Source organism: Schistocerca americana, chromosome 3 (genome assembly GCF_021461395.2).
Source record: "Schistocerca americana isolate TAMUIC-IGC-003095 chromosome 3, iqSchAmer2.1, whole genome shotgun sequence".
In the NCBI taxonomy this organism is placed as follows: Eukaryota; Metazoa; Arthropoda; class Insecta; order Orthoptera; family Acrididae; genus Schistocerca; species Schistocerca americana.
In genome coordinates, this window is record NC_060121.1 from 784599557 (window position 1) to 784624005 (window position 24449).

The window sequence follows — 24449 nt, forward strand, 5'->3', positions numbered from 1 at the left end:
GGTAAGCCTTACAGTCTGATATTATTTTGGAACCTGTGGCTGATGATGGTGTAACTGGGCTGGAATCTACCAGTCTCCTGGCCTTTTCAAAGTATACATCCTCTTGTGACTTTTTGGACAGTGTATTCACTATTAGTCGCCAAAATTTATGCAGAACTCAATTTTACTCCTCTCTCATCCCTATTCTTCTTCTTCTTTAGTGTTTAAATCTGAGTTTGGTTTGCAGCAGTATGCAAATAAACTCTTCAGTCTGTCTCCCTCTTCATTGCTGCATAGACAGCGCATCCCACAGACTCATAATTGCTGCCTTTATGACATCTTTGGTCTTCCCCTGTGTTCCTTCCCTTGACAGTTCCTTTTGTTATTGTTCTTATGATGTTGTTGTGTCCTACAAGTTTGCCCCTTCTTGTCTGGATGTGCCCCCAGAGAGATCTGGCTTCCTGTCCTCTTCTGAACAGCTCTTTACTGGTAATTTTATCCCTCCAGTTTATCTTGTCATCCTTCTGTAGCACCATACCTCCAGGGAGTCTAGCAGTCTTCTCTGTTGTTTTCTTACTGTCAAATTGTATAGAATCACACTCCAAATAAATGCTTCCATTATCCATTTAATTTTGCCTGATGTACGGTCACACTCATCACAAAGTTCTTTCTGAAATTAAAAGCAATTTTGAACCTGCTGTATTTTGCACACAATTTCTTTCCTGCTTCTACCATATGTTGTGATCCTGCTTCCCAGATAGGTAAATTCCTCAATCACTTCTAACCCTCCTCTTCCAATTCTCATTCTTAGGATGCTACTCATCATAAAGATGACACGTTGAGCTCCAGACAGACACAACAAAAAGGCTGTTGCACATTTAGATTTCTGTCAAAGCCTTGTTTAGAAAGCACAACACACACTTATTCATTCACACAAGCAAGCACGCCTCAGGCACACATGGCCGCCATCTCTGCCAGCTCAAACTGGAATGCGGCTGTCACATGGAATGAAAGTGGCAATCTGGAAGGGTTGAGGAATGGGAAGCTTACGGTTGGGGGAGAGAAGAGTGTTGTCTGGCTGAGTGTGTAGGGACTAGATGGAGGCATGACAAGACTGCCACCGAGAGCAGTGTCAAGAGGCCGTGGGGCAGGGAGCTGGAAGGAGGGGGAGACAGGAAGCAGGGAAAGAGAGGAGCAAGGAAGGGGAAAGACAGGCAGAGTGTGGCACACAGTGAGGGTGAGAGGGATGAGAATAGGGAGGAAGTAATCGGAGAGAGGGCGCAGAAACTGTTGGGTGGAAACTCTTGTGTGGGGGCAGTAGAGCTTGGGGCTGGAATAACTTCAGGAGCGGAGAATGTCTTGATAACTCCCATCTGTGCAGTTCAGAAAAGCTGGTGGTGGAGGGGAAGATCCAGATGGCCAGGGTTTTAAGGCAGCCATTGAAATCAAGCATGTAATATTTAGCTGCATGTTGTGCCACAGGGTGGTCTACTCTTGGCCACAGTTTGGTGATGACTGTACAACCTGCTGGACAACTAGTTGGTAGTCATACCAATGTATAAATCTGTGCAGTGATTGCAGCAGAGCTGGTATATGACATGGCTGCTTTCACAGGTAACCTGGCCTCCATGGGGTAGGATAAGCCAGTGACAAGCTGAGATGGGTATTACTTGATGGGTGGATTGGGCAGGCCGTGCACCTGCATGGGGTTTGTATTGGGCGTGGCATAGAGATGGACTAGGATGTTGTGGAGGTTGGGTGGGCGATAGATCTCCACTTTAGAAGGCATGGAAAGGACCTTCGGAAGGATATCCCTCATTTCAGGTCATGGTAGCTGGTTCTTGGAGGTGATGGGGTCACTGTAAAAGGTGCACTTTTTTCTAGAACGCAGCCAGGTGCAGTGTCAGTGGGCTCCGGGGGAGGGAAGAATGGAAAGTGGAAAAGGAGGGGACCAAAGATGGGAACAAAGCAATGTGTGGGTTGGCAGAGAGTGGGCACAGATTTCCTGTCCATATCACATTCACCCCCACCCCCACAAATCTTTCCACCACCACCCAAGAACCAGCTACAAAGGAGTGTCCCCTTCATTGCCCAATATAACCGTGGACTTGCACAACTGAACTACGTCCTTCCTCAGGGCTTTGATTACCTATTGTCATGCCTTGAAATGAGGGACAGCCTTCCAAAGATCTTTCCCACCCCTCCTAAAGTGGTGTTCTATCATCTACCCAACCTCCACAATATTCTAGTCCATCTCTACACCTTTCCTGAGTCCAGACCCTTGCCACGGGCATCATATCCCTGCAGAAGAGCCAGGTGCAAAATCAGCCCAATCCACCCACCAGCACATCCTGTTTGTCCTTTCACAGGCTTGTCCTACCCCATTAGAGACCAGGCCACATATGAAAGCAGCCATGTCGTACACCAGCTCTGCTGCAATCATTGGACAGATTTTTATATTGGTATGTCTACCAGTAAGCTGTCTACCAGAATGAATGACAACTCCGAGAGTGTGCTCAAGAGCAGAGTGAACTACCCTATCACATAACATGCTTGATTTTAATGACTGCATCACAACCTGTGCTGCCTTGATGTCCCCCTGTTCCACCAGCTGTTCTGAAGTGCACAGATGGGAGTTATCCTTGCAACATATTCTCAGCTCCCGAAATTATCCTTGCCTTGGCTTTGGTAACGTACTGTCCACATAACCCTCCACCCAACAGCTTCTGCCTCCTCTGCCGCATAACCTCTTTTCAATTAATGTCCCCCTCACTCATTGAGCTCACTCTTTTCCAACAGACCCACCTGTCTCTTCCTCTCTCTGCTCCTCTTCTTTTCTTCTCCTGCCGCCCCCTCCCCCTTTCCTGCCCCGCTCCTTGTTGCAGTCTGGCTAAAGTTGCCACTGATGGAGCGAATGTGTGAATGTGTTTTATTTTCTTTTTTTGAAGAAGGCTTTTACCAAAAGCTTAGTGTGTAAAAGTCTTTCCATTGTGCCTGACTACAACTAGGCATGCCATCTTTACAGTGACTAGCAATTTATTCTTTTCATATGACTAGTAATGTATTCTTTTCATAATTGTTGATATTCCAAGCTTGACTTTCCATAGTTTGATTTTTCGATACCACGAACCTGTGATGTTTTCCTTTGCAGATTAATATCCCTAACATGGGTTTGCTGTAGAAAACTTGAACATATTCTCAGTTAGAATATAATACATTTTCTTGAGTCTGAGATGCTTATGTCCACAAATCAGCAAGGCCAGCTTGCTCTTTTTTCATATAATATTCTGTGAACTATGGATGAAGGGCAACAGACAGAGATTCCACATGTCTAGATTTCTGAAAAGCATTTGGCATGGTGCACCACTGCAGACTGTTAATGAAGATACGAGCATATGGAATAGGTTCCCAGATATGTGAGTGGCTCAAAGACTTCTTGAGTAATAGGACACAGGTATGTTGTCCTTGATGGCGAATGTTCGTTAGAGACAAAGGTATCCGCAGGAGCGCTCCAGGCAAGTGTGATAGAACCACTATTATTTTATATATACACAAATGATCTGACAGACAGGTTTGGCACCCAAAATTTCCTATCGCTCCGTACTTTCTGTGTCCAAGTTGGTGCCTCCCATAGTTCCCCCCACATCCAGGAAAATGGGGTCCCGCAGGGCTCTATATTGAGTTTATCTCTATTTTTAGTGGCCATTAATGGTCTAGCAGCAGCTGTTGGGCTGTCTGTCTCACCTTCTCTGTGTGCAGATGATTTCTGCATTTCGTACTGCTCCTCCAGTGCTGGTGTTGCTGAGCAGTACCTACAAGGAGCCATCCTCAAGGCGCAATCATAGGCTTCCAGTTTTCAGCTATGAAGTCATGTGTCATGCACTTCTGTCAGCATTATACCGTTCATCCGGAACCAGAACTTTACATTAATGACGATGCACTCACTGTAGTAGAGACATATCGATTCTTAGGACTGGTTTTTGTCGTGCGATTGATATGGTTTCCTCATCTTCGTCAGCTGAAGCAGAAGTGCTGGCAGCACCTCAATGCCCTCCGCTGCATGAGCAACACCAACTGGCGTGCAGCTCGCTCTACGCTTCTGCGGCTCTACAGTGCCCTTGTTCAATCCTGCCTTGACTATGGGAGTCTGGTTTAGGGTTCGACGGCGCCCTCAGCATTGTGTTTACTCGAACCAGTGCACGACAGTAGTGTTCAATAGGCAACAGGAGCTTTTAGGGCGAGTCCAGTGACCAGCATCCTGGTGGAGGCCACAGTCCCTCCATTGAAGGTTAGGCGTGCACAACTGCTCGCCAGTTACATTGCACACATTCATAGTTTTTCTAAGCATCCGAATTACTGTCTCTTTTTCCCATCCATGGCGGTTCATCTCCCGCATCGGAGGCCCAGGGCAGGGCTTAATATTGGAGTTCGCGTCCTCTCTCGTCTATCGGAAGTGGAGTCATTGCCTTTACCACCTATACTCGAGGTCCATGAGGTCCATTCACGTACAGCTCCATGGTGTACACCCAGCCCGAAGCTTCACCTGGACCTTTCACATGGTCCTAAGGACTCAGTTTACCCCACAGCTCTCTGCTGTCACTTCCTCTCGATTCTTGACATGTGCCAGGACCATGAAGTGGTTTACACTGACGGCGCGATGGCTGATGGTCACATTGGCTTCACATGTGTTCGTGGAGGACATATTGAACAGCACTTGTTGCCACATGGCTGCAGTGTTTTCACTGCAGAGCTGGCAGCCATTTCTCATTCTCGTTTAGTCTCTGTACTGACTCCTTGAGCAGCCTACAAGCTATCGACCAGTGCTACCCCCGCCATCCTTTGGTAGTGACCATCCAGGAGTCCATCTATGCCCTGGAATGGTCCAGTCATTCTGTGGTGCCCAGGCCACATTGGAATCCCAGGAAATGAACGTGCCGACAGACTGGCCATACAGGCTACATGGAAACTGCTTCTCTGGATCGACATCCCTGTAACTGACCTGGAATCATTATTACGCCACAAGGTTTTTCAGCTTTGGGAGACAGAATGGCATAATCTCAGTGCGCGCTACAAACTGCGTGCCCTTAAGGAGACTACGAATGTGTGCTAGACCTCCATGTGGACCTCTCGCAGGGACTCTGCCGGCTTTGCATTGGCCATATGTCACTAACACATGACTACCTTCTCCGTTGCAAGGAACCATCTCGGTGCCACTGTGGCTCACATATGACTGTCATCCACATCTTGCTGGACTACCCACCTTTAGCTGCTGTGTGGCAGATTTTTAACCTTCCTAGCCCCTACCTTTGGTGTAGGGTGACAATGCCTCAACATCAGATTTAGTTTTACATTTTATTCGTGAGGGGGTTTTTTTTATTGTACCATCTAAGGGTGGGCATTTAGCCTTCTCTCTGAGGCTGCCACCCTCCCTCCATTTTAACTCTGTCGCACTTTCTTTGCAATTGTTTTGTCTTGGTGGTCATCTTTTCTCTACTTGCATTGCCTTGCCTTGTCTTTCTGGGGTGGACATTTTAATGTGTTGCAGATTGGCTGGCTTATCCTCTTCTATTATTGTGATCAGCCAGCCCAGACCATATGCTCTTTGGTTTTAATACCTTTTCCCACACTTCCTTGTGGTGTATGTTTTCCTCCTTTTTTGTTTGTTCCATTCGTTTTCTTTTTAGGTGTGGTGTTGGGTGTTTTTGTACCTTGAGCCTTGCTTGCATCAGGAAAAAGGGTCTGATGACCCTGTAGTTTGGCCCCTTTATACCCCAAACCAATCAACAGGTTTGCCAGCAGTCTGCAGTTTGTTTGCTGATGATGATGTGGTGTACGGTAAGGTGTTGAAGTTGAGTGACTAGGAGGATGACTTAGACAAAATTTGTGGTCATTGTGAGCAATGGCAACTATCTCTAAATGTAGAAACATGTAAATTAATCCGGATGAGTGGTAAAAACGAACCTGTAATATTTGGATACAGCGTTAGTAGTATCCTACTTGACACAGTCACATTGTGTAAGTATCTATGTGTAACAGTGCAAAGCGATATGAAATGGAATGAGAATGTGAGGATTCTAGTAGGGTAGGCGAATGGTCAATTTCGGTTTATTAGGAGAATTTTGGGAAAGTGTGGTTCATCTGTAAAGGAGACTGCTTGTAGGACACTAGTGTGACCTGTTTTGAGTACTGCTCGAGTGTTTGGGACCTGTAACAGGTCGGATTAAAGGAAGACATTGTATCAGATTTGAGGCAGGCTGTTAGATTCATTACCAGAAGATTTGAAGAACAGGCAAGTGTTCTGGAGGTGCTTCGATAGTTAAAATTGGAATCCCTGGAGGGAAGGTGACATTATTTTTGAGTAATGCTACAAAAAATTTAGAGAACCATCACTCGAAGCTGCCTGCAAAACAATTCTACTTCCACCAACATACATTTCCATAACGACCTGAAAGTAAGATACTAGAAATTAGAGTCAATGCGGAAGCATATAGTCATTTCTCCCTCACAATATTTGCAAGAGGAACAGCAAAGAAAAGACTAATAGTGGTAAAGGATATGCTCCGCCACACACCATACAGTGGCTTTCGGAGTGTATGTGTAGATGTTACTATCCCTAAAACATTACTCTACTCATTGTCTGTTCTTTTTTCATCACATTCCAAACTGCACACGCTCTGAAATCTGAGACACACTATATCAGAGTTCTTCTCCTCAAACAATACATGGTTGCGTAACCGTACAAATTGTTAGTGCAGATTCTCATGCCCAAATTTTTCTCGCTGCTAATTAAATTGTTCCTGTCGATCCCATTTCGTATCTTATCCTCTCATATTTTCGCATGTTTTCCACACTACCTGTGCCATACAAACTTGTGTATCTTGACCTAACCAAGGACCCTTCTCTTCTCTCTTATCCCAAGGTGTGCATATTGCCATACCTCATCCATTCCTTCCTTTTTCTGCATGTTTTTGCAATTTTTTCCTTTCTTTACATATTTTCACATATTGGTGTGTTTTTTCACTTATTGGTGCGTATATTCATGTATTTGTTTCTATTTTTGCACTTCCTTTTCAGTTATCCAGCTCCCTTCTCAACCACCTAACGCTTTTGCTTAACCATTTCGTACACCATTTCCTGTTTCCCCAATGCCATCCCTGCCACAATGGGCCCATGCTTCAAATCTCTGCACCAGTTCAGAAATGTATCGCTTTCCCTGGCTGAAAACCAGTCCGACATCCTATTCTTTAAATGCTACCGAAACCATGGAATCACTCATCCCCACCCCCAATGGCCTAAATGTAAAATTTCCTTTCTGTGGACCCCACCCCTCCTTTCACAAAGATCTTCACCTTTCCAGATTCTGCCAATCCCTGCCCCTCATAAACCTGGCACTGCAAAAACACATCTCCATGGCACAAGCATCCTAGAACCACCCCTGCTCCTCCTGCAAGATACTGCTGCTGTGCAATCTCTGCTACATACAACACATCTCTGAAGTTGAGCCACGCGGTCTGAAGTGCCATGTCATGGTTCGCCTAGCTTCCTTCGTCGGAGGTTCGAGTCCTCCCTCGGGCATGGGTGTGTGCGTTGTCCTTAGCGTTTAAGTTAGACCAAGTTGTGCGTAAGCTTAGGGACCAATGACCTCAGCACCTTGGTCCCATAGGATCTTACCGCAAGTTAAAAAAAAAAAAAAAAAAATCTTTGAAGTTGAATCTCTCACTATCTATGCAGGGGCATATCAGTCACTACCTCCTTGAGTTATCCAACTTACAGGAGCATTCCAGACACTACTTCCATAAGTTATCCAACATGCTGACATTGTACTGCCAAGTTGGGGCGCCACTATCCAACTGCTATCCTACCCACAGTGTTCCTCCTCATCAACCCCTCATAGCACCCAGACACCTGATCTTTTCAACTTGACAGACCCCCCCCCTCCGATACACTCCATCAAATCCAAAGCCGGAACAATCCTGAAACACTATTGTTAACCTTGCCATCAAAATCGCCAGCCCCACGGAATTTTCAGTCATATCCAAAGACCTCACCTTCAGCTCTGCATCCAAATTTAACCATGTTATATTGATCGAAGATGTACTTACCTTCTCCCGATCCCTGTTGAATCCTGGCTCTACCAGTTCACGCTACCATCCAACCATGATCCCCCAACCCCCCCACCCCCACCCCCCACCCCCAGTTCGTAACCAACCACCCTGTGGTCAGCTTCCAGAAGTTTCTTACCTCCAGCTTGGCCTCACCATCCTTCCCCAAGTGCCTTCCTAAGAACACCAACCTTTCAGCAGAAGAAAGGACAGCCATAAACAGCCTGAAAACAGAGTCTCACCGGGTCATCCTACTGGCTGCTTCTGAAGTATTTACATATTTAGATACTGCCTTGTGATGGCTTGAAGCTCAAGATGAAAGTCACCATTATCAGATATTTGTCCTGGAAAAAAAGTGCAGGGCATATCTGCTCATAAGTGAGTAGGCTTGCTTAGACTAAAACTAAGGAAGTGTTAATTCTGTACATATGTACTATAGATGCAAAATGCCTTTGTATTGCATTTTTCAGATGTTCCACCACTGTAGTTATGAACTGCAATGACTACCTGGTGGAAGGCCTTCGCCAATTGTCTGACTCATCCACCCAGAAACTGCCAGAATTATCCTATCCCAGGAGACCAACATAATATCCAATCCCTGCTTAAAGCCATAGGCCCTTCGAGGAACCTCTTCTCTGAATCTGTTTCTCTCCTTACCCCCATGACACCCCACACTCCCACCCACATGCTCCCCAAAATCCACAAACCCAACAACCCTGGATGCCATATTGTAACTGGTTATTGTGCCCCCACTGAAAGAATTTTGGCCCTGATTGACTAACTCCTCCAACCAATAACCACTTCCTTCATCGACTCATCCCCATCCCTTTATCTCCTAGACCCCTACTTGTCACTGTTGATGCCACTTCCCTATACTTCAACATCCCCCATGCCCATGGTCTCCAAACGTCATTCAGACTCCAAACATGCTGTCTCATTCCTCATATGCCTTACTAAATTATCCTAACAAACAACTACTTCTCCTTCGCCCACACAGCACTTCTTATTCCAGCATGTCATAGGCTTACCCTACTGCATCAGGGACTGGGCACGTGTGAAAGCAGCCATGTTTTATACCAGCTCTGCTGCAGTCATTGCACCAATCTTTAGATCGGTATGACTACCAATCAGCTGTCCATCAGGATGAATGGCCACTGTCAAACTGTGGCCAAGAGAAAAGTGGACTATCCTATAACACAACATGCAGCTGAAAATAACATGCTTGATGTTAGTGGCTTCATCACAATCCGAGCCATCTGGATCCTCCCCTTCACCACCAGCCTTTCTGAACTGCACAGGTAGCAGTTATCCTTACAACATGTTCTCCACTTCCGTAAATATCCCAGCATCAACATATGATAATCTACTGTCCGCACACCCTCTGCCCGATAGTTTCTGCCCCCTCTGTCCTATAACCTCCACCCAATTTACCCCTGCGGGTCTGGGGGTTAGAATAGGCCCGAGGTATTCCTGCCTGTCGTACGAGGCGACTAAAATGAGTCTCACACATTTCGGCCTTTATGTGATGGTCCTGTGTAGGGTTTGACCTCCATTCTTCAAAGTATTTCCGAAGAGCGAGCCAATTGGGGAAGGGTGCCTTATAAGGTGCATCGTGTCCATCGTGCATTGAGATCTTTAGCCCACTTTCTCATCGTCGCATTGCAGTCCTGCCCATTCTCCTTCTCTTGGGCAAGGACACCTTCCTGGGTGAATTTTCCACCATGCACTATGCAGTGTCGATTTCTGCATCGACGATGACCATGGACTTCTTTGCACCTGATATCCAACACGGTAGCCAGTCTGTTGTGGAGGGGCCGCCATGTACCCTGTTGGTTGTAGCCCCCTGACCACACAGGGATCGCTCTGCTGATGCCTGCCCCATTAACTCCCCATGTATGCCAAGGGGTAGATGCCCATCCCCCTGGGTCATCGGGACTCCTGGCAATGGCCATCCTGCCAGGCGGCCTTTGCTGCGGCTGGGTGGTGCCCGTGAGCAGGGCCCCTGGTCGGAGTGGGTGGCATCAAGGCAGATGACACACAATGAAGTGTAGTCCATCATCTCTTGCTGGTGGTGAAACACCAGCAGTCTCTAAGCGATCACGAACTCAATTCAACGCACAGAAGTACGACCCCAAATCATTCCCTTCCCTGGCCGCACCATGGGAGGAACGTCAGGCTAAGGATGGCAGTGGATCTTATTTGCCCTGGTACCTTGTATGTTCGAGAGCTGATGGGGAATCTTTCATGATGATGAGGCCTCAGTTTTCTGCTGAGCATTTAGAGGACAAGTTCGGGGAGGTGGAGGGCTTGTCCAAAATCAGATCTGGGTCAGTCTGGATCAAAACCACATCCTATGCCCAGTCACGGGAGTTACTCGCTTGTGACAAGCCGGGGGATGTTTCTGTAACCATCATGCCCCATAAGAGCTGAAATATGGTCCAGGGTATCATCTTTCACAGAGACCTTCTTTTGCAGTCCGATGATGAGCTGCGTGTCAATGTAGAGCAGCGAGGTGTACATTTCGTCCGGCGTGTCCACAGAGGTCCGAAGGATAATCAGGTTGCCACCAGTGCCTTCATCTTGGTCTTTGAGGGTGATATATAGCCCGAGAAGGTCAAGGTGGTCTACCAGTGTGATGTAAAGCCCAATATCTCTCCCCCGATGCGGTGCTTTAAGTGCTGGAAGTTCAGCCACATGTCTTCCCACTGTACTTCCAGCGTCACATGCTGAGATTGCGGACGCCCATCACATCCCAATACTCCATGTGATCCGCCTCCCATCTGTGTTAACTGCAAAGAACACCATTTGCCTTGCTCGCCTGACTGCAGGATTCTCCAGAAAGAAAGGAAAATCATGGAGTACAAGACCTTGGACCGACTGACCTACACTGAGGCTAAGAGAAAATTTGAACGCCTGCATCCTGTGCATATGAAATCGTCTTACGCCGCCACTACAAGAGTTCTGGCACCAGCAGCTCTGCCAATCCAGGTCACCTCTCAGAGCCGGAAGACTACACCTGCCCCCTTGATGGTGGGGGGCATTTCCCTCCTTGTTGCTCCTGCACCACCTACTTCAGGAGCAACACCCTTCCCCCCCTCCCCACCCCCCCCCCCCCCCACCCCCAACCATCAGAGATGCCCGTCCCCACTTCTAAGCCAGAGAAGCATAAGTCTTCTTTGGCTTCTCTCGCTAGGAAGGGGTCCCTTGGGTCACTCCCTTCCCAGGTTTCTTCTAATGGGAAAGATGACACCCGCTAGTGGTTGAAGAGCCCAAAAGCAGCTGGTCGTAGGGCTTCATGCTCATCCTCAGTCCCGGAGACTGAGGCAGTGAAGTCCTACCAGCCAGGGAAACCCAAGGAGCAGCGAGAGAAATCCAGAAAGAAAACCCCTTAGACCAAGGAAATTATGGTGACACCCACACCACCGCTACCTACAAGCTCTGCGGCTGAGGGTGGGGTGGAGGCTGAGGCCCTAGATCTCGCCAGAACCTCAGACACAATGGATATAGACTGCTCAGGCAATAAATCGGTGGCAGCAGGTGACTCTGAGGCGTAAACTGCCTCATTGAATGTTCCATGTCTTCCCAGTCTCACAATATCGTCCTCCAGTGGACCTGCGGCGGTTTCTTCCTCTGCCTGGCTGAGCTATGGCAACTATTAAGCTTTACACCTGCTATCTGCATTGTCCTCCAGGAAACCTGGTTCCCAGCAATGCAGACTCCTGCCCTCCACGGATATAAGGGATATTACAGGAACCGTAGCAACTATAATCGAATGTCAGGTGGAGTTTGCGTTTATGTCCTAAACTCGGTCTGTAGTGAACGTGTGCCCCTTCAAGCCCCCCCTTGAAGCAGTGGCTGTCAGAATAAGGACGATGCAGGAAATAACTGTCTGCAATGTATATCTTCCTCCAGGTGGGGCAGTACCTCAGAATGTATTAACTGCACTGATTGATCAACTCCCTAAACCTTTCCTACTTCCGGGAGATTTTAATGCCCATAACCCCTTGTGGGGTGGTACCATGCTTACTGGCCGAGGTAGAGATATCAAAACTTTACTGTCGCAATTTGACCTCTGCCGCTTAAATACTGGGGCCGCCACACATTTCATTGTGGCTTATGGTAGTTACTCAGCCATTGATTTATCAATTTGCAGCTCAGGACTTCTCCCATCTATCCTTGTAGAGCACATGACGAGCCTTTGTGGTAGTGACCACTTCCCCATCTTCCTGTCACTGCCCCAGCGTCAGGCACACGGACGTCTGCCCAGATGGGCTTTGAACAAGGCGGAATGGGGAACTTTCACCTCTGCTGTCACCTCTGAATCTCCCCCACACGGTAACATCGATGTGATGGCTGAGCAGGTGACTAGCACAATTGTTTCTGTGGCATGAAATGCGATCCCTCGCTCTTTAGGGTGCCCGAGTCATAAGGCAGTCCCTTGGTGGTCATCGGAAGTCGCTGAAGCAATTAAGGAGCGTCGGCGAGCCCTACAGAGGAATAAGCGGCACCCTTCCCTGGAGCACGTCATAGCCTTTAAACGGCTCCGAGCCAGTGTTCGCTACCGTATCCAACAATGGAAGAGGGAGTGTTGGGAGAGATACTTCTCCACCATTGGGTGCCACACGTCACCTTCCCTAGTCTGGGCAAAGATCAAACATCTTTTCAGGTACCAGGCCCCAATAGCTGTCCCTGGTGTTACAATAAATGGCGAGCTATGTACTGACGCAAACACGATTGCCGAGCACTTTGTTTGAGCCTCTGCATCGGAGAATTACCCCCCAGCCTTTCTCACACTCAAACAGCGGCTGCAAGGGAATGTCCTCTCATTCACTACATGCTGCAGTGAATCCTATAATGCCCCATTTACAGAGTGGAAGCTCCTCAGTGCCCTTGCAAATTGCCCTGACACAGCTCCTGAGCCTGATCGCATCCACAGCCAGATGATTAAACATCTCTTATCTGACTACAAGTGACATCTTCTTGTCATCTTCAACCGGCTCTGGTGTGATGGCGTCTTTCCATCGCAATGGCGAGAGAGCACCATCATTCCGGTGCTCAAACCCGGTAAAAACCCGCTTGATGCGGTTAGCTATCAGCCCATCAGCCTCACCAACGTTCTTTGTAAGTGCTGGAACATATGGTATGTTGGCGGTTGGGTTGGGTCCTAAAGTCATGTGGCTTGCTGGCTTCATGTCAGGGCGACTTCCGCCGGGGTCACTCTACCACTAATAACCTTGTGTCCATCGAGTCTGCCATCCGAACTGCCTTTTCCTGACGGCAACTCCTGATTGCTGTCTTTTTTGACTTATTTAAAGCATACGACACGACTTGGCGACATCATATCCTTGCCACATTGTATGAGTGGGGTCTCGGGGACCACTCCCAATTTTTATCCAAAACATCCTCTGCTCCATACTTTCCGTGTCCAAGTTGGTGACTCCCATAGTTCCCTCCATATCCAGAAGAATGGAGTCCCGAAGGGCTCTGTATTGAGTGTCTCTCTATTGTTAGTGGATATTAACTGTCTAGCAGCAGCTGTCAAAGCCTCCACCTCACCTTCTCTGTATGCAGACGACTTCTGCATTTCGTACTCTTCCTCCAGTACTGTTGTTGCTGAGCGGCGCCTCCATTGAGCCACCCACAAGGCGCAGTCATGGGCTGTAGCCCATGGCTTCCAGTTTTCAGCCGCAAAGTCGAGTGTCATGCAGTTCTGTCAGCGTTGTACCGTTCATCCGGAACCTGCACTTTACCTTAATGACGATTCACTCACTGTAGTGGAGACACATCAGTTCCTAGGACTGGTTTTTGACGCTCGATTGACTTGGCTCCCTCGTCTTCGTCAGCTTGAGCAGAAGTGCTGCCAACACCTCAATGCCCTCGGTTGCCTGAGCAACACCAATTGGGGTGCAGATCGCTGTACGCTGCTGTAGCTCTACAGAGCCCTTGTCCAATTCCGAATTGACTATGGGAGTGTGGTTTATGGTTCGGCAGCGCCTTCAGCATTGCATTTACTCAGCCCTGTGCACCACTGTTGGGTTCGATTAGCGACAGGATCTTTTAGGACGAGGCTGGTGTCCTTCCACTGCAGATCAGACGTGCGCAACTGCTCACCAGCTATGCAGCACACATTCATAGTTCCCCTCAGCATCGAATTACCGTCTCCTTTTCCTGCCCTTGGCAGTCCATGACCCCCATCGGCGGCCCAGATTGGGGCTAACGAGTGCGGTTTGTGTGCGGTCCCTTCTCTCCGAACTGGAGTCCTTCCCTTTATCACCTCTACTTGCGGTCTGTCCACGTACACCTCCATGGTGTACACCTTGGCCGCAGCTTCGTCTGGACCTTTTGCATGGCCCTAGGGACTCCGTTAACCCTGCCACTCTCCGCTGTCACTTCCTCTTGATTCTTGACGTGTTCTGGGGCTCTGAAGCAGTATGCACTGACGGCTCAATGGCCGATGGTCACGTAGGCTTCACATATGTTCATGGAGGATATATTGACAGAGTGTATACAACCCAGGACAACTAGGAGGTCCGGGAAAAACCCGGGAATTTTTTAGAATTCCAGGAATTTTTCATTTTTTAGTTTTCAGTTAAATTTTTGTAACTTTTACTGGTAAAAACCAATACTCTAACAAAGAATATTACTGTATCTCACTACTGCAGAATAATACTGCAGCAATAAAACACGAACAAGAGAAAAAAAATACAAAAATAAAACTTAAGTTGCAAATGAAATGCACCATATACAAGAACAAAACACAGTGCTCATAAAGCGTCTGCCAACAGCAAAATGTGTCAAAGGCTTTAGGAAGACTATGCAATGTTTCATAACAACAAGTTGCCTCCGATGAGCATTACGTCACAACTGTTCACATTAAATTCATTGGAGCGGTTGCAAGTTAGCTTATGTGCATGTGCAGATGAGTCGCATATGTGTAGCACCTTCTCCCGCTTCTGGCTACAGAAGTGTGGCAGTTAGCTGTATAAGCAATAGCAGCAAGCAGCGAGATGCTATCTGGAAAATTTTTACTGGTGCGCCTAAGCTGCCAGATTCATGTATGCGCAACAGGCCCGGAACTAGGGGGCAAGGGCACACTGGGGTTTCGATAATGGTGCGGGCTCTGGCAGTTGACCCTGAATGTAAATAAATGTAACGTATTGCACACACATAGGAAAAGAAATCCACTGCTATACAGCTACACTATTGATGATCAACAGCTGGAGACAGCGTCTGCCGTAAAATATCTAGGTGTAACTATCCAGACCGACCTTAAGTGGAATGATCATATAAAACAGATAGTGGGAAAAGCAGATACCAGACTCAGATTCATCGGAAGAATCTTAAGAAAAAGTAACTCATCCATGAAAGAAGCAGCTTATAAGGCACTTGTTTGTCCTATTCTTGATTTTTGGTCATCTATCTGGGACCTCTATCAGGTAGGACTGATAAAGGAGACAGAGAAGATCCAATGAAAAGTGGCGCATTTCGCTGGTGAGAGAGCATTATGGAGATGCTAAACGAACTCCACTGGCAGATGTTACAAGAGACGCGTTGTGCATACCTTGTGTATTGACTACGAGGAGAAAATGAGAAATTACGACCAATACAGAGTCTTACCGATAATCATTCTTCCCATGCACTATTTGCGAGAGGAACAGGGTTTGAGGGATCAGATAGTGATACTGAAAGTATCTTCCGCCACACACCATTAGGTGGCATGCGGACTACGATGTAGATAACCCAATTTTCCAACATGTACAGATACACTGTTTCCAGTAACAGTTTTTCTGCAGAGGATAAATTGATGGAAAACTCTAAACTGAGAGACTGCACAGATCACTGTACTGCTCACAAGAAATGTTGCTTCATGACTGAAGAGGAATTTCTCAAAAGACTCATCTCATCCGTAAGCTGTTGTAGCTGTGCCAAATATTCAAAGTGTCTGACTTTGTGATCAAGAGTCAGGGCTTGTACCCATTGCAAACAGTAAGGCTTCAGCCTCAGTTGTTTCCTTAAGATCTTCCAAACAGTCAGTTACAGTATGTTCAGCTCTCTGCTTGCTCTGTTTGTTGAATTCTGTGGGCTACGTGCAAAACTTGCCTGCACGCAATCAATCACTTCTTCACTCACTATGGGCTGGTCTCCATTGATTACCCTTTTCATAGGCTTTCTGAAGTTTTAAACTTTGCTTACCATTTCTGAATGGAGTTGGCAGTTGGTAAATCATTGTTGAACTTTGCTCCGAAGTTTCATTGCACTGTTAGGCAAACTGATGTGAATGCATTTCAAGCATAACATATGCTTTCTCAGCACTTTTCACTATCGTGCGTAACTGTGTTACTGCTGTGCTCTTAGTGGCAGAAGTCTGAAATGCAGCTGCAACAGTGTAAAACTGAGTTTTTCCATATGAGTGTTGACTTTTGTGATAATATGTCGGTTAAGCAGCTACAGTGATTTTGTGGAATCCTTTCAGTCATTCATAATGACCTTGTATATGATACAAATGGAGAGTATATAGCTTGATTTAGGGACTGCTACTTCAATCTGAACGTAAATAAATTTAGTTTGTTGTGCATAAATAAGTGGAAAGACCTATTGTGTCATTAGATAATTGGCCACCAGTTAGTGGAAACATTAAAAATTGTAAAATATCTAGGAGAAAGCATCTAGATCAGCTTAATGTGAAAATCACATAAAATTAAATGTAGGTAAAGCAGATGTTAGACTGAAATGCATTAGAAGAAACCAAAGAAGTGAAGTAGCTTGCAAAATCTCCATTCATCTTACTCTTCATGATTGCACATCAATGTGGGACCTTTCGCAGATATAATTAATAGTGTAGATAGAGAGATTCCAAGCTGAACAGAGCATTGTGACACTGGTATAGTGATTGCAGTTGGACAAGCCCAGAAACAACTTCAGATCCTGCTGTGGCTGGCCAACTGGCCGACAGTGTGTCGCCAGAGACCAACAGCTGGACATCACAAGGGAATGACAGACAATGCAGATGGTACAGCATAATAACAAGTCCCAAGGGCAAACTGAAATCAAATACTAAGTCATAGCGATTACAGAACCAAGACAAGATATGTAGTGAGATCAGTACAGTAATGCAGAGAAATCAAATCTAATGGACAGAGCTGCCATGCTGCTGGTTTCAAAGGGCGGCTGTGAGCCTTGTTAGGCTGGTTGGACAGGCGTGTCTTACAGTGCACTTCCATCAGCACCTGCAGTACCAGAATTGCAGCAGTGATGCCTAGCAGCTGTAATTGGTGTCCATACTACCCAGCAGGTCTTCAAACATGAAGGTACCAGATCCCTCTTCTCTGAAATGGGTGCATAGGATTGGAAGTGCCCTGAACAGTGCTGGGGAAGGTGAACAGATGGCATGGCTTGAAGCCTGGCATAGAAACTTGCCAGCAGGGAAGAAAACTCTGGGGTGCCCAGCAGTGTGAGCAAGGACAGTGTGGATGGCAATGGTTGAAAGGGTGGAGGTTTCCCTGAGACCTCCAGTTTCATGCTCGCATCCTCTGGAACTGCTGCTGGTGGATGAGAGCATAAGTTGTAACTTGGCAGGTGTGGGAGCATCAAAGATGCGCATTCCAGGACAGACTGAGGCAGCAGCAGGCAGGACACTTGGCAGATGCAGATGGGACTGGTGGTATACTGCGTTCCAAACACCTCGAAGTATCCACCATCCTAAGATGCTTCACATGGGTGCAACTACTGTGGCTGGCACCCAATAGGATTTCACCCCAAATGAACTTGCCCACACTGCTATGCCTGGCAGAAAGCGTCTGGTGGGTCAGGTCCAGGATTCCATGGGCTGTGGGGCTAGGAGGTGGAGGAGAGTACGTGACTGCCATGCATGGAGGATCTCCGCTGGGGTTAAGATCATGGTCAGGGTGGACCGGTAAGTGCTGAGAAACAGCATGAGCACAGCTGTTGAAGTGGAAGTACCCACGGCTTTCAACATTTGTTACTTAAACGTATGCACCATACACTCCACTTCACCATAGGAGGAGTGGTGAAATGCCAGACTAAACCAGTGTTTGATGCCAATGGAGGTGCAGAACTGTTCAAGAGCTGCCACCATGAATTAGGGCTCATTATCTGACACTATGGTGTGAGGTAGGCCTTTGATGGCAAGAATCTGGACAAAAGCAGTGACAGTGGCATCTGTGATGGTGGATACCATGCTGGCCACATATGGATAGTTAGAATAAGCATCCATGACAATGAGCCACATAGATCCCAGAAAAGGGCCAGCAAAGTTCAGATGGATGCCATCCCAGGGGCAATGGGGTGCGAGCCAGGGGGCAAAAGACTAAGGCAGAACTACCTTGTGTCAGGCACAAACGGAACAGCTGCACGATGTTTCCTCCACATCGTTGTTCAGTTCCGGCCAGTTGGCATGGCACCTCGCAAGGACCTTCATCCATGACATACCCAGTGCTCATGATGGAGGAGGTGCAGAACATGTGGGCACAAGGTAGGTTGGATGACAACATGGTGAGTATTTGTCTCTGCTTCAAGTAGAACACTGGAGATGATTGATAGAATGTGGGAGAGACAAGCCTGTGCCTGGAGCTCAGGCTCGGCAGACTTTGAAAAAGAAGTGGGCCACCCATAGAGCACATAGTGCATGACACACCGCAAGATGGTGTCGCGGTGGGTATTCGCAGCAATGTGAGTAGTTGTAATGGGAAACTCATCCATTGTGTATTGTCATTCTTCACTGATGTGAAAACAGGGGATATCCTGTTGGTCAAATGCCAGGTCAGGCCGTGAGGAAAGACAAGAAAGGTTGTCCATATTTGTCCGTTGTGCTGTGAGTTTGTGTTTAATGGTATAAATGCAGGAGATGAGGAAGAGCACCCAACTCTAGAGGCGTTGTGCAACCCACTCTGGAAGCTGAGATGGGGTCCAAAGAGAATCACTAGCAGCTTGTTTTCTGTAATGAGGGTAGACTTGGTCCCGAAAAGACAAACGTGGAACTGCTTGATAACAAAGATGATCGCAAAAGCCTCTTTCTCAATCTGTGAGTAATTCTTTTGAATGGGTTTCAGCATCTTTGATGCATAGGCAGTCAGCTTCTCTGTACTGTCATTGTTACTTTGTGCCAGCACTGCACCAATGCCATAGGGAGATCATCTGTGGACAAAACCAGTGAATGTGATGGAGTAAACATTGTAATGCAGGGTGCCGAGTGCAACATGTGCTTCAGCTGTGTGATTGTATGTTCACAGACAGCTGTCCACCTTTATTGACCACCTTTCTTTTGCAGCTGGTTGAGATGTGGGCCTTCTATGGAAGGAAATTAGACTAATGATTTACCTTCCCCAAAAACGCCTGCACCTCCTGGAGATTTTGGGACAGAAAGTCAATGGTAGAAACATTGTGGTCGGTGGGATGAATCCATCTTTGTTGAGCAAGTGGCTATGTTATTCCACTTGCTCCTGAAAAAAACTGACATTTGTGTAACTGGCACTTGAGCCCTGCATCAGGCAACATATCAAACAGGATACAAATGTTGTGCAGAAGGTCCTGGCGCATAGTGCCCATGACAATTAGACCATCTAGATTGTTAGTACAACCAGAAAGGGACATGGGTAACTGTCTCAGGGATCTCTGGAAAATCGCTGGAGTGGAAGAAATCCCAAATGGCGCGCACCTGTATTTTTATAAGCCAAAAGGGCTGTTGATGATCATAATGGATTGTCATTCCTCATCCAAGGGAATCTGCAAATTGTCTCAGCAAGATCTCTCTCTTCAGTCTGTATAGAGTTAAAGAGAGGTCGTGCTCAGCACACACAGGCCGCAGCATCTGGACATAAGAATATATGGGCCTGAAAATCCGTGATGCACCTTAGGCCAGGTTCAAACAGAGATGCGGATGGTGGTACAGAGGTAACTGACTTTCTGAAAAGGAACCATGATGGAGACGACCTGAACCTCGCCAGTGATGGAGAGCCCAAACAGCCAGAAGACATCAAGACCAGAATTATTGCCACCTGAGAGTCTACCGACAACAAATAGAGCTATCAGTGAGATTACCTATTAGTATGTACTGTTGACTGTAAATTGACCCTGTAGAGGAACTGAACTGTCTCCATAGGTGACCAGTGTACCGGAGGGCAGGGCCAGGTCGGGGAACCAAGATGAAAATATCTGTGGAAGTTGATCAAAGAAACAGTAGCTATTGTGTCCACCTATAACAAGGCATCATAGGTTCCAATTGTAAGGGTGAGAAATAACTTGGAGGTTGAAGAAACAATTGCCTGAAGCTCATTCACAATCACATAAGGCATGTGACGGGTGGCATTTGACTGTGTTGACAGTTGACGTCAAACAGTGCAGAGATGCCCATCTTTCCCACAATGGGTGTAGTGTGCCCAGTGATCTGGACAGTCCGCAAGTGGATTTGCCTTGAAGCAGTCGGGACATGATGGAAGACCCTGCTGCTTATGTGAGTGGGACATAATAGGTTGTTCAGAGGCCATAGAGACATGTGAAATCAATGAATCATGACAACGCTGGTTGGAGGAAGACTTAGGAGACTTCCACCCCCGAGGTGGCGACTGGAACATTGCTACTTGAGGTCAAGCCATGAGGTGTTCGTTAGCAGCCTGTGCAATCTCAAATGAGTGTATGATTTTCAAAATTTCATCTAAGGGTTGTCCAGTTTTAGGGTTGCAGTATTAACTTCCGGACTGGGAACCAATTGCACCACGTCACCTCAGATCAGTGAATCTGCATATGAAAATTTGCAAGCCGGGTTTGTAAAAGTGATATTCCAATATCGATCAACCCTTGCAGGTCTGTCACCCATGTGACTGATCAGACTGCTTATGGTATTGACAGAACTTGAGGCACAATGTGACACATGAAATTGTTGTGAATAATAATTGGACAAGAATGAATACATCTCCTCAAATGTGAGTGCAACCAGATTTGACAGTAAAGCCAACTTCTTTAGCAAGAAAAATGTCTCTGGGGAAGCCCAAGGAAGGGAGAGCGATCATTGGAGATTGTCATCCAAAACCAGAAAACTTGTGAAATGTTATTTCATTCACTGCAAATGTGTGTCACAATCCTCTTTTGTATTGTTAAATGGCAGAAATGTAGGTGAGCAGCACTCGGCATGGGGAGTGACTGCAGCCTGGATGGGTTGGGAACCCTGAACTTGTAAGCAATCCAGTACAGGCTGAAATTGTTATTGGAACTGATGTAGAAACTGCTGCTGCAGGAACAGCTGTTGCTTTTCCACAAGCTGGAAGAGCTTGGCGTCCATGGAACACCTCTAACCTTTTACCTCATTGCCAGTTACAGTGACAGAAATCAGGCAAGTTTGGGAACAACTTCAGAACTAGCAGTGACTGGTGGACAGTGAGTCACCAGAGAACAAAAGACGGACAATACGAGAGAATGACAGACAATGGAGATGGCATGGCAGAATAACACGTCCCAGGGGAAATCTGAGATTGAATACTGAGACATAGTGAATTCAGAACCAAGACGACAATGTGCAGCAAGATCAATATGGTAATACAGAGAAATCACAACTAAGAGATGGACCAGTTGCACTGCTGTCTTTAAAGGTTGGTTGTGATGCCTTGTAAGTGGGGCGGACATCATGGCTTATGGTGGCCCTTACTTCACAATGCCTGCAATTGTAGCAGTGCTACCTAGTGGCAGTCACTGATATCCGTACCATCTGGCAGATCTTCGAATGTGCCAGGCCAGTACACCAAACAGGTTCATTTGGGCAATGCAAGAGCATTGTGGAGATGCTCATCATACATCAGTGGCAGATAAGATAAGAGGGGCTTCACAGGGAGGTTTACTGTTAACTTCCAGAGATCTTACCTTCCAAAAAGTTTCAGGCAAAAAATATTACTTCCTCACTTATACATCTCAAGAAATTATCTTGATGGAATAATCAGAGTATCCTGTAAGAGTGGAAAAACACAGCACAACATAATTTCAGCAAGAGGCTCCTGAGTTGTAGATGAATCATTGATATGCGTACTGCTGAGTTGTAAAATGGATAATGAAGGAAGTGAGCTGCAGGGTGCCACCTTCTTTCTAACATTTGGTTCTCATAACTTCCTGAACACATCAGGGTTCAATTCATTTAACTGAAGGAGAAACTTTTTTTTTGCCAAATCTGATACACTGGTTAAAATGCCAGGAATATGGGCCCTCCACTACAGTTGGTAACACTTATTTTTTTTATTTTTCAGGTCTTCCAATGAAACAACATGCACCATACTAGAAGAGCAATTGCAAGAATATGCAAAATTGGTTGACAATCAGGATGATGATGACGTTAATAACTATGCAAAGCCCATTGAGGCTCTCACAGCACGTGCTAAAATTGGTAAGTTATTTTCTCCAAACCTTGTTACATATGCAGTTTCTGAAAATTGCAAAACTAAGGTGCTTAAGAATTTGTAACTCTCACACTGTGACATTTTTTTAAGGCTTTTGAAATAATTTGAGTTACAAAAACCTCTCCACTTTATGTGAGAAATAAGATGGTTTGTGTATAAACACATGCACAGGCATGCAAAGGCACAAGATGATGTCAGTAAGAAATGGCTAGTGGCTGTATAAGAAGTCAAGTCCTAGACTCTTCACATTCATGAACAGCTGTTGAACAGCTCCATGAATGCTGTGCCACAATTGTGAGTTTGGAAATACACAAGCTTTTAGTTTACAGGCCACTAGCAGGAAATATCTTAATTTCCCTCCAGCGGCTAGAGACTTTTAATAAAGTTTTGCAGACTTCAGTGGAGAATCATTGTTTGTGGGGATTCTAATGGTGATTTTCTATCAGATAGTACCAATTGAGCACACCTAGATTTGTTGAAGACCAGTTTGGAATTATTTTTCTCCTTAAAATTCACTGTGAGTGTTGCTCAGAGGCCTTAAATCGGAATCCTTGAAGAAAGATGATATATTTCTTGTGAAATTTTCTAGGAAAATTTAGTGAACCTGTATCCGAAGAAGACTGTATGAACATTATACTGCCATAATCAGTATCTTGCTTAGGTATCATGAGAATACTATAACAGAAATTAATGTAGTAGGAAAAGTGTAGAATGTAAATACTTCAGGATTAAAGGAAACCACTTACTGAAAAGTACAAGTGTTGAGTTGTCGATAGGTACATACAAAAGAAAGAATACTTGCTAGCTTTCGGAGTTATCTTTTGATGAGCTACAGTAAAACTCGCTAGTGAGCGCGCGCGCGCGCACACACACACACACACACACACACTCTTTAATTCTAAAATGTTTATTTAAGAGAGATTAATGCATGTAAAGAGGGCTGTACACAGTAATTTTACTCCTACACTCGATAAGAAAAAGAATATGACAGAAAATCAACTGTATTTTTGGTATGTATTCCATTTACTTTTTAAAATGTTACTGCTTTTTATTTTTGGTTTCATTTATATTTCTGTTCCAAGGATTGTGTGCGCATGTCATTACTGTTAATAAGTGAAAGAGATTGTGGGACCTTCCTGGAATGGTTCCGTAGCTGACTACTTCCTTTTTGTGGTCAGGAAGGGTGTGTTTTCAAATGTTTTGCGCAAATGCCTCTGCTGTAACAGACATATTTTGATTCTGCCTGTTACAAATGCTGACACTGTGGTGAGCTAGTTATTCAGTAGTCAACGATACATATGAACCCAGTGACAGTGTTGCTTATGGTAATGTGAACCAAAGGGCAAAACATTTATCTACTAGATTTTTGTGCTAACTTAAGATGGAACTCTTCAGTTGTTCTCATGGACATCACCTCATTCCTCCCACTAAGGGAAAAATCCTCGCTAATGCTACAGATCAATCCTTGTCATAGTCATTCCGTTGAGATATATCTTCCCCTCTCTTTCTTTTAATGTAAATGGATAGATAAAAAGTCTACTCACCAAGTGGCGGCAGGGGAACATACACATGAAAGGATTTAACTTTACAAGCTTTCAGAGCCAGTGGCTGCTTCTGGCAAAAGAGTTGTAGGGGAAGAAAGAGGGGTAAGGGGAAAAGACTGGAGAGGTTTAGGGAAAGGGAAACAGTTCAGAAAAGTCATCCTGAACCCCGGGTCAGGGGAGACTTACCGGATGGGATGAGAAAGAAAGACTGATCGTTCAGGAGTGGAAACAGGCAGATGAGGCATATAGGTCACAGATTAGTTGGGTAAGTGCAGGAGATTGCTGTACTTAAAACTGTAAAAGAGGCTGGTGTAGAGTAGGATTACATCCAGAAACAGGGACTTTCAATGTTAGGCCGTTGGGAGTAACTCCAACGGACAAGCAGGTTTCATGAAACAGAATGCGGGACCTTAATTTTGATAGTGCAA

General features: G+C 46.0%; 1 protein-coding gene across 3 annotated transcripts in view; it reads left to right on the plus strand.

Moving 5' to 3' along the window:
* The window catches only part of LOC124606646 (fidgetin-like protein 1), a 196238-nt gene that overhangs the window by 2493 nt on the left and 169296 nt on the right, over window positions 1-24449 (plus strand). For all 3 annotated transcript variants that reach the window (XM_047138645.1, XM_047138644.1, XM_047138646.1), the window contains exon 2: window positions 22328-22464. In XM_047138645.1, the coding sequence (XP_046994601.1) occupies window positions 22328-22464 (137 nt within the window). The remainder of the gene's footprint in view (window positions 1-22327; window positions 22465-24449) is intronic.